The sequence below is a fragment of the Thunnus albacares genome, chromosome 22 (genome assembly GCF_914725855.1).
Source record: "Thunnus albacares chromosome 22, fThuAlb1.1, whole genome shotgun sequence".
Taxonomy (NCBI): Eukaryota; Metazoa; Chordata; class Actinopteri; order Scombriformes; family Scombridae; genus Thunnus; species Thunnus albacares.
In genome coordinates, this window is record NC_058127.1 from 2,152,118 (window position 1) to 2,164,433 (window position 12,316).

General features: G+C 40.8%; 1 protein-coding gene across 3 annotated transcripts in view; it reads right to left on the reverse strand.

Annotated features, from left to right (window-relative positions):
- Window positions 1–9,390, reverse strand: part of LOC122974068 — a 25,544-nt gene extending 16,154 nt beyond the window's left edge. The window contains exons 1-15 of one of the 3 annotated variants that reach the window (XM_044341922.1): window positions 8,997–9,345; window positions 7,459–7,557; window positions 6,994–7,126; window positions 6,155–6,285; window positions 5,733–5,968; window positions 5,435–5,553; window positions 5,222–5,352; window positions 4,132–4,367; window positions 3,033–3,133; window positions 2,777–2,907; window positions 1,806–2,047; window positions 1,089–1,174; window positions 885–1,015; window positions 351–583; window positions 32–135 (exon numbers count right to left, since the gene is read on the reverse strand). In XM_044341922.1, coding sequence (XP_044197857.1) covers window positions 32–135; window positions 351–583; window positions 885–1,015; window positions 1,089–1,174; window positions 1,806–2,047; window positions 2,777–2,907; window positions 3,033–3,133; window positions 4,132–4,367; window positions 5,222–5,352; window positions 5,435–5,553; window positions 5,733–5,968; window positions 6,155–6,285; window positions 6,994–7,126; window positions 7,459–7,557; window positions 8,997–9,243 — 2,360 coding nt within the window. In that variant the 5' untranslated portion in view covers window positions 9,244–9,345. Of the gene's footprint in view, window positions 1–31; window positions 136–350; window positions 584–884; window positions 1,016–1,088; window positions 1,175–1,805; window positions 2,048–2,776; window positions 2,908–3,032; window positions 3,134–4,131; window positions 4,368–5,221; window positions 5,353–5,434; window positions 5,554–5,732; window positions 5,969–6,154; window positions 6,286–6,993; window positions 7,127–7,458; window positions 7,558–8,996 lie in introns of all 3 variants that reach the window. The other 2 variants (XM_044341919.1, XM_044341921.1) reach the window with 2 other exon arrangements.
- Between the last annotated feature and the right edge of the window lie 2,926 nt (window positions 9,391–12,316).

A 12,316-nucleotide genomic window follows, 5' to 3' on the forward strand; every position in this document is an offset into this window, starting at 1 on the left:
AGTCTGATGTCTTGAAACATTCTGGACTTACTTTGTGTTCAGGCTGGTTTGATCAGAAGTTGATGGAGAATCTGTTTTCCTCTGCAGGTGATGAGTTTCCTCTTGTTTCTGGAACAAGAGTTTTGTTCCCAAATCCTATTTCCAACAAAAGCAGAGACGCAATCTTTCATAAAACAGCTGAGAGCACAAAAACTGAAATACATCATGCAACTTTTTAGGATGGAAGAAAAGAACGAAGAAATTTCACCAGATTTTTACTTCAGGGGAATAAAGGATTCCATGGATTTATAGTACAAATTATTACTGTAAATGTGTTTCAGACAAAAACAAAACAAAATCACACAGTGTACCTTCAGTCGGATGTACAGGGCTTGTCCTGTGGACCTGATCTTGTTGTAGATCTCCTCTGGTGTCAGCGTCGCCACTCTGAGCGGCTGTAGTTTCCTGCTGTGATCGGTGGTGAAGACGTCAAACGGTTGATGGGCAGCCAGCTGAGGGAAGGTGGACCTCAGCAGGTCCAGGAAGTCTGACTCCTGCAGGCCGAGAGGACACTGCAGCTCCCGCAGCGGATATTTCTGAAACACTGACACACAAACAGAGAAACAAAACACGTTACTGTAAGATCACCATGGAGGACAACGTGAACAACACATGGAAACACCTTAGCAACGATGTCAGCTCGCCAGCGAGGTAGACAAAAAAAAACCGAAGCGCTCAGAGCAGGTTGAAGCCCTGACTTCTGACTTGCAGGCAGCATTTCAACATACGTTCACTTCAAGTTTTGTAACTTTGACCATGTTTAACATCCAACATCAGAACAAGATATACATAACAGAACATCACTTAAAGCAGAATGTTTTATAATATGGCCGCTTTAAATGTACCGGCGGTTGACAGCACAGTGATCTGAGAGTCCTCCAGGATGCGGATCCTGAGGTCTATGTGGTCCTGCAGTTCACTGATCCGACGTCTGGCGGCGCTCTTCCTGTCAGACTGAACTGTGAGAGGAACTGACCTGAAAGACGGAGATTGGAAGCAGGTTAATAACAGAAAATGATTTAACCACCAACTTTTTGTTTCTGACTTACTTTGTCAACAGTCTGCTTTCATCAGTGGTGGACGGAGAATCTCCAGCAGCGTCGTCTTTCTGACTCTTTTTCAGCTCCACCTGTTCCTGAAAGAAGAATTTAAATCTTAAATGATGTTTCCACCAAAACCAGTGATGCTCACACAGTGTTTATGATTAACAAACTAAACGCTGATGCGTCAGAAAGATTCTGACTGACAAAAAGTGATATTTTAGGACTAAAACTCATTCATTATCACCAATAAACCTCCATAAATACTCAAAAAAAAAAAACAGGCCTCAGAACCTGCCTGAGAATCATCACAGTGATCAGTGAGAGTTGTCTGAACATCATGTTACACTGCTAACAGCTGATTCTGAGATGACTTTAAATTGAGACTATTTGACTAAATGACGGCACATTTGAGAAGCTTTTCTCAGGTCTTGCTGTCCTGATGGGATTGATTCATTGACGGCAGTTACATTCTACAGCACAAATAAACACACCCACACCCCCTCACAACCCTGCAGGGAGGTGCTCCATTGCCAGATTTAGAGCTTCATCCTGTCCGCTGTGGCCTCTCTGCTCTGTGTGTGTGTAGTTCAGCCCTGCCCTTTGTCAACACACACACACACAGACCTGCTGCTCTTTATACATCCAAGACACAGAGCGGAGCAGAGGAGAGACACAGAGACAGCCATGTAACCTGGTTGCTACGCTACGAGTCCAGTCTGGTACCTTCAGTCGGATGTAGAGCGCTGAGGTTCCTGCTCCGGTCGACCTGATGGTTCTGTCGATCTCCTCCGGCGTCAACGTCTTTACTGTTAGAGGCTGCAGCCGCTTGGCTCTGTCACACGTGAAGATGTCAAACGGTCGATCGGCAGCCAGCTGAGGGAAGGTGGACCTCAGCAGGTCCAGGAAGTCTGACTCCTGCAGGCCCAGAGGACACTGCAGCTCCTGCAGCGGATATTTCTGAAACACTGACACACAAACAGAGAAACATTCATTAGTCAGACCAGCTGATTCATGCTGGTCACCAATCATTCTTCGCTCTTTGATAGATATTCTGGCAGAGTACTGGGTGGTTTTTACACCGCTAGAGACTAGTCGATTGACAGGAAACAATTCTTTTTTTTGACTTTTTGCCTTTATTGGTTCACAGATGTGCAGATGACAACATTAATAATAAACTAATTATCTTTGAGTTTTGGACACAGATTCTGAAAACTTGGGATGGACATTTTTGACAAGTTACTGTCATTTTATAAATAAGAGGATATATGATAATAAAGGATAATTGACTAGTTGAGAAAATAAAGCTGTAGATGAATCGATCATGAAAACAATCGTTAGTTGCAGTCGTGGACTCGCTGTGCTGTAATAAGACAGAGAAACCAGCAGCCACCTTCCTAATTATTAATGTTGAAATCATTTCTGATTGTAAGAGGAAAGTCAGTCTTTCCATCTCATGAGTGTTCTGATGATTTGAAGCCAGTTATCTAGAGCGATTGTTTTATTTGCTGCTGTATTATTTGACTATTTTCCCTGGTAGCTCCTCCTCCTACTCTGTTGAATTAAAGCTCTACCATGTAAACATTTATCTGGTGCTTATGAAACCTGTGTATTCTGCATTACTTCATGTTGTGTTCTGATTGGATGGTTTGTAGTTGAGGGAACATCTCAACACAGAATAAACTCTTTAAATGTACCGTTGGTGGACAGCACACTGATCTGAGAGTCCTCCAGGATGCGGATCCTGAGATCTACATGGTTCTGTGGTTCGCTGGTCCGACGCCTGTGGGCGCTCCTTCTGTCAGACTGAACTCTGGGAGACGATAACCTGGAACGTGGAGGACAGGAAGCCGGTTAATGACAGAATAAAGCAGTAAAGATGAATGGTTTGCTGAATCTATTATCGAATAACTGATCTCTTGTTTTACAGCATCAGTCGACTGGTTGAAGCACCTCGTGTTGCCGGTTTGAGGATCAGCAGCGTCTCTCTGTGATGGCTGAAGCTCTTCATCAGTGGACTGCAGACGCTGAAGTACAGATGTTAGATGTTTAGTCTTTAAGGAAATGGATCACAGCACAAACACCAAATTATATCACTTTTTCACACAGTGAATTCATGTAAGTGATGTTGTTGGGGATGCAGAGTGAAGGTCTCTGGCACAACTTCACCTACTTCCGAGGTGCCCGGAGAAGATAGATGAGAACTCCAATAACACTTGTAGTATGAAGAACAACTTTATTAGTTGACCGACGCATTTCTGCTTGTGGTCTTCATCAGGGTCATCATAAAACACATTACAAACAACATTTAACTAAAGTAAGTTGGGTATGAAAAAAGGTAAAAAAAAAAAAGTTAAAAAAAATATAAACGACAACCAATCATATACATCCAGACACATATCAGCCAATGGGACGTCTACAAAGATGGGTTGGATATATGGTCATGTGGCTTCAGGCCAGTTGTTGTCCAAGAAGGGACATGGGTGACACCATATTTGGTCCATTAACTAGAAAGGTGCAACTAGGGGGTGGTACTTGGACACTCCAAGCCACATGACTATATATCCAACCCATCTTTGTAGATGCCCCATTGGCTGATGTGTGTCTGGATGGGTTGAATATATGGTCATGTGGCTTCAGGCCAATCGTTGTCCAAGGTTAACAGAGGCAAAGGGAGTGTCCAAGTACCACCCCCTAGTTGCACCTTTCTAATTAATGGACCAAATATGGTGTCACCCATGTCCCTTCTAGGACAACGATTGGCCTAAAGCCACATGACCATATATCCAATCCATCTTTGTAGACGTCCCATTGGCTGATATGTGTCTGGATGTATATGATTAGTAGACTTTTATATATATATATATTTTTTTTACCTTTTTTTCATACCCAACTTACTTTATTTAAATGTTGTTTGTAATGTGTTTTATGATGACCCTGATGAAGGCCACAAGCTGAAACGCGCCGGTCGACTAATAAAGTTGTTCTTCATACTACAAGTGTTGCTGGAGTTCTCATCTCTCTAGTGATGTTGTTGGGATTATATTTGTACCTTCAGTCGGATGTAGAGGGCTGAATACCCAGTGGACCTGATCCTGTCGTAGATCTCCTCTGGTGTCAGCGTGTCCACTCTGAGCGGCTGTAGTTTCCTGCTGTGGTTGGTGGTGAAGACGTCAAACGGTTGATCAGCAGCCAGCTGAGGGAAGGAGGACCTCAGCAGGTCCAGGAAGTCTGACTCGTCCAGGCCGAGAGGACACTGCAGCTCCTGCAGCGGATATTTCCGAAACACTGACACACAAACAGACCCATTTATTGATCCAGTCAGGGTCCAGATACGCTGTAAGATCATGTTCAACTGTTGAAATAAAAAAAAACTGAAATAGTCTGAAGAACGGCTGCTTTAACCAAAAGAGATTAATCGTTTAAAATATCAAATAATCTCCGTTTCAGCTTCTCAAAAGGGAACATTTGCTGCTTTTTCTTGTCTTATATTACAGCAAATTCAATTAGAGCTGCAACAATTAGTCAATTAATTGATCAGTTGATCTATGGAAAATATCTGGCAACTATTGTTTTAGTCATTTTTTAAGAAAAAATATAAAATATTCTGTGGTTGCAGCTTCTCAGATGTGAGAATTTGAGGTTTTAATGTGTCATATGTGACAGTAAAGTGACAAAACAAAACGTTTAAAGATGTCATCTTGAGCTTTAAGAATTATAACAGGCATTTTCACCATTTTCTGATATTTTATGAATAAAAAATAAAGATAAATTGATTCATCAAGGAAATAATTGGCAGATTAACCAATATATATCATTAGTTGCAGCCCTAAACTGAATATCTCTGGATGTTGGTGGGAAGTCTTGACCTGACTGCAGTGGTTATTTCTTAAAAACTGACAGAAAACAGAAATATTCACCAATTCAAATATATTTTTTCATATTTCTTGTCATTTTCTGTCAATAAGATTTTGTTGACATTTGTTCCAGAGAGTTGATTCAATCAGAGCTGCAACCAACAGTTATTTTCATGATTAATTAATCGCAGAAACGAAGGTGGATCCATCAATGTTCTGTGAGTGTTGGCGGCTGCAGGGATGAATCGACTGAAACCGGATGTTAAGTTGCTCTTTAAAATGTACCGTTGGTTGACAGCACACTGATCTCAGAGTCCTCAAGGATGCAGATCCTGAGGTCTACGTGGTCCTGAGGTTCACTGGTCCGACGTCTGCCACGCTTCTTCCTGTCAGACCGAACCGTGGGAGACGATAACCTGAAAGACGAAGATTAAAAACTGAATAAGACAGCGGTTCTGATTAGCCGGCAGCCCACTAGAACTAACTGAAACCCTGTACCTTGTGTACAGGGTGGTTTTATCATTCGTCGTTATGGTGATGGAGTCAGACGGAGGATCAGCGTCTTCTGTCTGCAGTGGACGAAGCTCTTTGTCACCAACCGGCGGTTCCTCTTGTTCCTGAAAGTTTACTCTTTAATAAAACCCCTAAAACTCAAATACAGGACCTTTGAACAAGAACATGACAACAAGAACAGGCTCCAGATTGTTGAGACGCCTTAGACAAGTTAGTGATTTTGGGTTTTTATGATTAAAAGACTTGTACATCCAGAAACCACAAACAGAACCCAGTCTGGTACCTTCAATCGGATGTAGAGGGCTGAATACCCAGTGGACCTGATCCTGTTGTAGATCTTCTCTGGTGTCAGCGTTGCCACTCTGAGCGGCTGTAGTTTCCTGCTGTGATCGGTGGTGAAGATGTCAAACGGTTGATCGGCAGCCAGCTGAGGGAAGGTGGACCTCAGCAGGTCCAGGAAGTCTGACTCCTGCAGGCCCAGAGGACACTGCAGCTCCTGCAGCGGATATTTCTGAAACACTGACATACAAACGACTTCATCATGACCTTTTGTCGGGGATTTAAAATGTAAAATATGTCTGTTAAAATGTCCATGTCCGTGAATCCAGATACAGACAGGAAACTAATTACAGAAGAACAGTTGAGTTTAATCTGAGTGATGAAAGGTGTTTTATTAGTAACAATACAGGATGTTACGATGTTTACCGTTATTTGACAGCACACTGATCTGAGAGTCCTCCAGGATGCGGATCCTGAGGTCTACGTGGTCCTGCGGTTCACTGATCCGACGTCTGCCGGCGCTCCTCCTGTCTGACTGAACTATGGGAGACACCGACCTGAAAAACAAACATCAGCTAGTTGTGACGCTCGTCCGTAGACTTGTGTCATAACTGGGTGGCACCAGTAAAACATCATGGGAACCAGTACCAGAGCGCTGCATTAAAAATCCTTCGTGAAGCTCATTAACGCTGCAACTAATGATTATTTTCTCAATTAATCGATTTCATTTAGTTTATAAAATCTTAAAAAATAGTTAAAAATAGATAAAATTAGATGCCATTTACAATTCTCTCGAAGCCAAACATGACGTCTTTCATTTTCTTGTTTTCCTTCGACAAACAGTTAAAACTTGAAGATCATGTACGATGAAGAAAAGCAGAAACTGAAACCAGACAATATTTGACATTGTTGCTTGAAAATGATTAACTAAGACCATGTTTACACTTGGTTTTAACGACCACCAAGACGCTTTGTGATCGGATCACTCAAACCACTTACTGAGGTGGTCTGGGACACATTTGACCTCATATATTATGTAAACGTTAACGTGTCCTGATGCGTCTCTGACGAGGACGTAACAGGAAAACACGTCATCAGCGCCGGACGTGGTTGTTTTGGTGATTTCGTCCTGTCAATGTCAACAGTTGCCGTATATTAGTTCTTGAAACATGTTTGTTGTCTTAGCTAGCATGCTAATAACTGTACGCAGGGCAGTAATGAAATCTGAAGACAGGCGGTCAGCTGAGTGTTAACTGCGTTGTTACCTTGATGCCGTGTCATAATCCAGCGGTGTGAGATGTTCCTGGTCCGGCGTGGAGCTCCGCGCTTCTCGTTCCTCCTCCGTCTGATCCTCAGTGTAGCAGAGCAGGAGGCCGAGACTCCCGCCGTCCTCCACACCTGAACGCATCAATAACCTTTACATTTACATCCCTCCTTGTATGGCTATAATGCTCTCTGTTACGCCACAAAATTAGTGTTTATTTATGATAACAGCACCAACTATAGTAGAGAGAAATTTGGGAATCAATTTACTTTACAGGTCTGATCATTTTAAACTAATTTCCTGGACGTTTTCTGAGTAATGTGCAGGTATTGAATGGTTCACTGTTAGGACGTTTTACAGAGAGGATGAAACAAGTGTTTGTACCTGCTTATAACAATTTATTAACTGTTATACTGATAATGAAAAAGCGCTACCGATAACTCTTCAAGTGGATTTAAAGACGTACTGGGCTCATATTTGTACTGCTCTTCCTCTTCATGGAGTTCACCTCCTCCTGCCGCCTCCTCTGGTACCGGCTCACAGACAGGAAACAGCTGATGGTCGTCTGGATCAAATAAGAACAGTTCGAGATTATTTGTCAACTGTGCAGAATTATAAACACATATCATCTGTACAATGAGATGAATTAAAACGAGGATCAAGACAGTAGATTAACAACAGAAGAACTACTTTAGACAAAGGAACCAGCGGATGAATCAATGATTGTCAGACGTAACAATGTTAGATGTTGTGAATATGGAGAACAAATAGTGCAAAACATAAATAACTGACTCTCACTAAAAAAGTAAAGTGTGTTTTTCTTAGTAAAAACTGTTTGCTTTGTTAAATAATAGAAACACAATATTAAATTGTTCAAATTTGAAATTGGATGCTTGGTACTGAAGTTTCTGCTGATAACAAATAACAATTTCCAGTGTTATAATGACTCATTTAACAAAAGTACAAGTTTACATGTTCTGACTGTCTGCATTCATTAAAGGACGAGTTCATAATCTTTTCAAGTGCGTCTAAAAACAACACTGAAAGCTGTTTTTCTTGCTGTAATCATTCCTCCTGTTCATACTGACCATTAGAAGATCCCTTCATAATGACCTTACAATGGAAGTGATGGAGGACAAAATCCACAGTCCTCCTTCTGTGCAAAAATGTATTTAAAAGTTAATCTGAAGCTAATATGAAGCTTCAGCGTCCAAATGAGTCAAATCAAGTAGATATCTTTCAACGTTACAGTCTTTTTAGTGCCAAAGTCCCTCTTTTTGTTACTATACTTCCACCTGCAGCTCAACATAAACACTGTCCGAGGAAACACAAAGAGGGAATTTGATGCTAAAAAGACTGTAAATGTGTCAGATATCCACTTGATATGACTAACTCAGACTGATGAAGCTGAATAGAAGCTTCACACAGACTTTTAAATGACTGTGTGGACACACTGGATTTTATCCTCCATCACTTCCATTGAAAACACATTTGAAGGATCTTTTAATATCCAGTATGAACAGGAGGAATGATTACAGACACCTGACTGCTGGTTTTAAATATCCAGAATATCATCTCTGCCACCAGGAGTCTCTCAATCCAAACAATAAGAGGTCCCACATGAAGCAGCGGGGGATCATGGGAGTCGTTGTCTTCATTGTTGAACAACCATCACTGCTAATGACAATCGATCCATCAATCTCATGTGACTCAAGACAGAAGAAGAAAAGAGGAGGAATCCCCTTTGACACAGCCTGTTCAAGGCGGGAACGCTGCACCTCGCTGTTCTGTATAAACACAGACATGGAGTTGTTCTGCCAATCAGACAAATTATCAATAAAAACGTGCCCGTGAGAAGTTTGTTTGACTTGTGCACGTGAGCAGCAGGCCGAGTTGATATCACTGATATCACCGGTTAAACAGCAGGTTTCACCGTTAAATTTACATCTTTATGAACCGTTTTCTCCACTGTGTGTTTACAACAACCAACAGAGAGGATCCGACCTGTTGTCTCCAGTTTGACCTGAGGCTGCATGAGAACCTCCAGCTGTCTCCTCTGCCGGTCGATCTCCTGTCTGAAGCCCGAAGCCTCCTCCTCGTACCCGGCTACGGTTCTCTCAACAACCGCTAAGATTTCCTGCGCGGCTGTCGTCAGTTTCTCGGAGATGATTCCTCTCAGCATCTCGGCTGTGGACATGTTACCGAGGCTGTCGTCGGTCTCCGCCGCCATCGTGCTCCAGCTCAGCAGCATCACCGCGCGGGTACTGTTTGGTCCCTGCCGGGTACTGGTGCGGCAACAAATGCTGTCCGGCTGGAAACAAAACTAACGGGAGAAAAAAAGCGGGAAAACACGCCGCTAGAGGAGAACCAAAGATGGCGCTGAAAGCAGGAGTAGTAGAAGAAATATTCAGATCGGGTTTTTTTAATTAAAAGAACAAATACAGCAATGTAAAAACACTCTATTACAAGTAAAAGTCCTGCATGGAAAGTCCTACTTCTTTAAAAGTACATAATTATGATCAGCTTGATGTAAAGTATTGCAGTAAAAGTAGTTGTTTGGTCTCTCTGACTGATATATTATTATGTTTCTGGATTTTTGACCCTTGTTTTTTTTTTTTTATATCACAATACAATGCAAATAGCAAACGGAGGAGGTTTCCACAGATGGAAAAATTAGAGGAAATTTTGGGATATTTTGATCACAGCTCCAGGAACAACAACATTGACAACAATAAACTTTCCATTTGTTAACTTTCAAACTTTTTTTTAAAAAACTCTGTTACAGCTCTGTTCACTTTATCATATTGTAAATTTCTATTTTACATTATTTATGATCTTTATTTTGCATTACTGTATTTTTACTTCACACCTCAGCAAATTCATTGTATGTACAGTATTTATACACTAACTTGGCAATAAACCTGCTTCTGAATCTGGGCTTTCAAAACTCACAGTTTGATTTACATCCATCAGCACACATTTTGTACCATTTCATGTTCATTCAAAACATAAAAGCATCTTGTACACTGGAGTCCTCTGAGAAGCATCAGGCTCAATGGGGAACTTTGGATATTAATTTCAAGGTCGTGGTTGTGTTTTAAATGGAGATTCATGTGTTTGATTTGACAGTAGAGTTGGATGATATTGTGTTGCATTGTGTCATTTCATATTGTTTTATTTTGCAGTGTGTTGGTGCTTCCCCACAGCAGATGGTTTCCTCCCACACTGCAAAGACATGCAGATTAGTGAACTGGAAAGTTGTAGGTGTGAATGTACATGTCTTTATGTGCGTTTACTTAGTGATGACAGGCTGCACCTGTACTCTTGGCTCGTAAATATTGCTCTGCATTATATTTTATCACTTGGATCATATATTATATTCTATTGTATCATCTATGTCAGTGATTCCAAACTGGTGGTGCTTGTAACACAGGGTACCAAGATTGTTGAGTCCCTCCACTAATTTAAAAGAAATCTACAGATTGAGTCAGCTGTAACACCTGAACACTATGTTGTGATTGTGAGTGGCTAAAAACCAAGCGGCAACCTCCGGGACTGAAAAATGAAGCCTATGCGGAAAAGCCAAAAACTGCAGTTCCTTGAACGGCCACTTGAGGCTCCAAAAGTGAGTCAATCCCCATAGACCCCCATGTTGTCCCACATGACTATTTTTTAAATTTTTACTTCCAGGTCATTGTGCAGGTGTGTAGCAGCCAGTGTTAGTAGTGGCTTGTATCAATATACTGTTGCATCAGTGGCAGTAGGACCATGAAAAGTAGTGGTACAGTAGTATAGTGGTATAAGTGCAGTCACTATACATTAGCTGTAATCTACTAATAATAATAGATAAATCAATATTTTCACTTATAATAAATGTAATGATCATGTTAACTACAACCATAACTGACTGTTTGAAGACTCACAGCCGTCATGTCCACCCTCCACTACCACCTGTAGCTAACCTCACATCTCAACACACCTTCAGCTTCCTGTCAGACCCACTGCCATGGAAACGGTGAGTACTTCACCTCGGCCAGAGAACAGCCACCCAAACGCCTGAATGTGTTTCTGACTCTATTTATAACAGTTTATAGTTTATTTTATGTCAGCAAAATACAATCTCACAAATAAACATCAGAAAATACTAAAATGAACAAAAACATTACACAGAAAACACAAAGATATTGTTAAAACTAACAATGTAAAAACTGCATGGAAAGCTTTTTTTTTTTTTTTTAGGTTCATACTGTCTCCAGAACGACACCAAAAAGTATGAAGTCAAACCCACAAAAACCAAGATGTTTTCTTCTTTTTTTGGTTGAATCTGAAGATGCTCGTCCCTCTTAAATGTCACTGTTGTCATGCAGCCATTTCCATTATGACGTCATTACATGTTCGCCTTGCTTTATTGGCATGCGGCGCTGCAAAAAAAACAAAAAAAAAGTAAAAACAACCAAAAATTGGCCCTCTTCTTTTTTGTGATTTTAACAATTGAAACTTAGAAATCAAAATTTTTCATATACAAAATATAAAATTGAAAATTATATGTTTTAACTTTGCTAGGGATATTTCTCTAATCGGACGGCACTTGCCTTGTAACTCTCTTTTCTCTTTCATATGCACACATGCATGCACATACCGGCGTTAAGAGCCTGACTCTGCCAAAAGTTTACTTTATTAAATAAGTATTTGCTGATATAACAGGCAGGAATTGTTGTCTGATGTTAGAGATATGTTACATTTTGTTAATGATAGGTCTCTCTATAAGGTTTTCAGACTTCACCTGAGATTCTGCAGCTCTGTTTCTTTCAGTTTGTTTCAGTTTATTACTCACCCACTCTTTGAAAAGGGGAGAGATGGAGTTATATAAATATGTTAAACGAGACATCTTCAGAATAGCAAAATGCAAACTTTCGACCGGCATGACAGAAAGCAAGAAGAAACCAGCAAATAGCCTGAAAAACCAGCCAGTAACCAGCATAGTCTCATAGAGTCTCAGATAAGACACTGTTTTAAAGTTTCAATCTGCCCGCCCAGAAGGTGCATCCTGGCCAATCCCAGGGGTTGCAGAGATCTGGGGGAGCAACTCCTGAATATGGTTACTCTATTAATCAAAGTATTTACAATTTAACAATTGCATGATTCTTGCAATTAGTCATGACAATAACCAATGGTGGGGGTTGTTTATCCAAATTTTTGCACAGTTTTTGAAGTATTTGCTTATATAACATGCAGGAATTGTTCTCTCATGTTATATTTTATTGATGACAACTGCAACAAGAAAATAAATGTATAGAAACCTGTCGGTCATGTGCTGCTCTCTT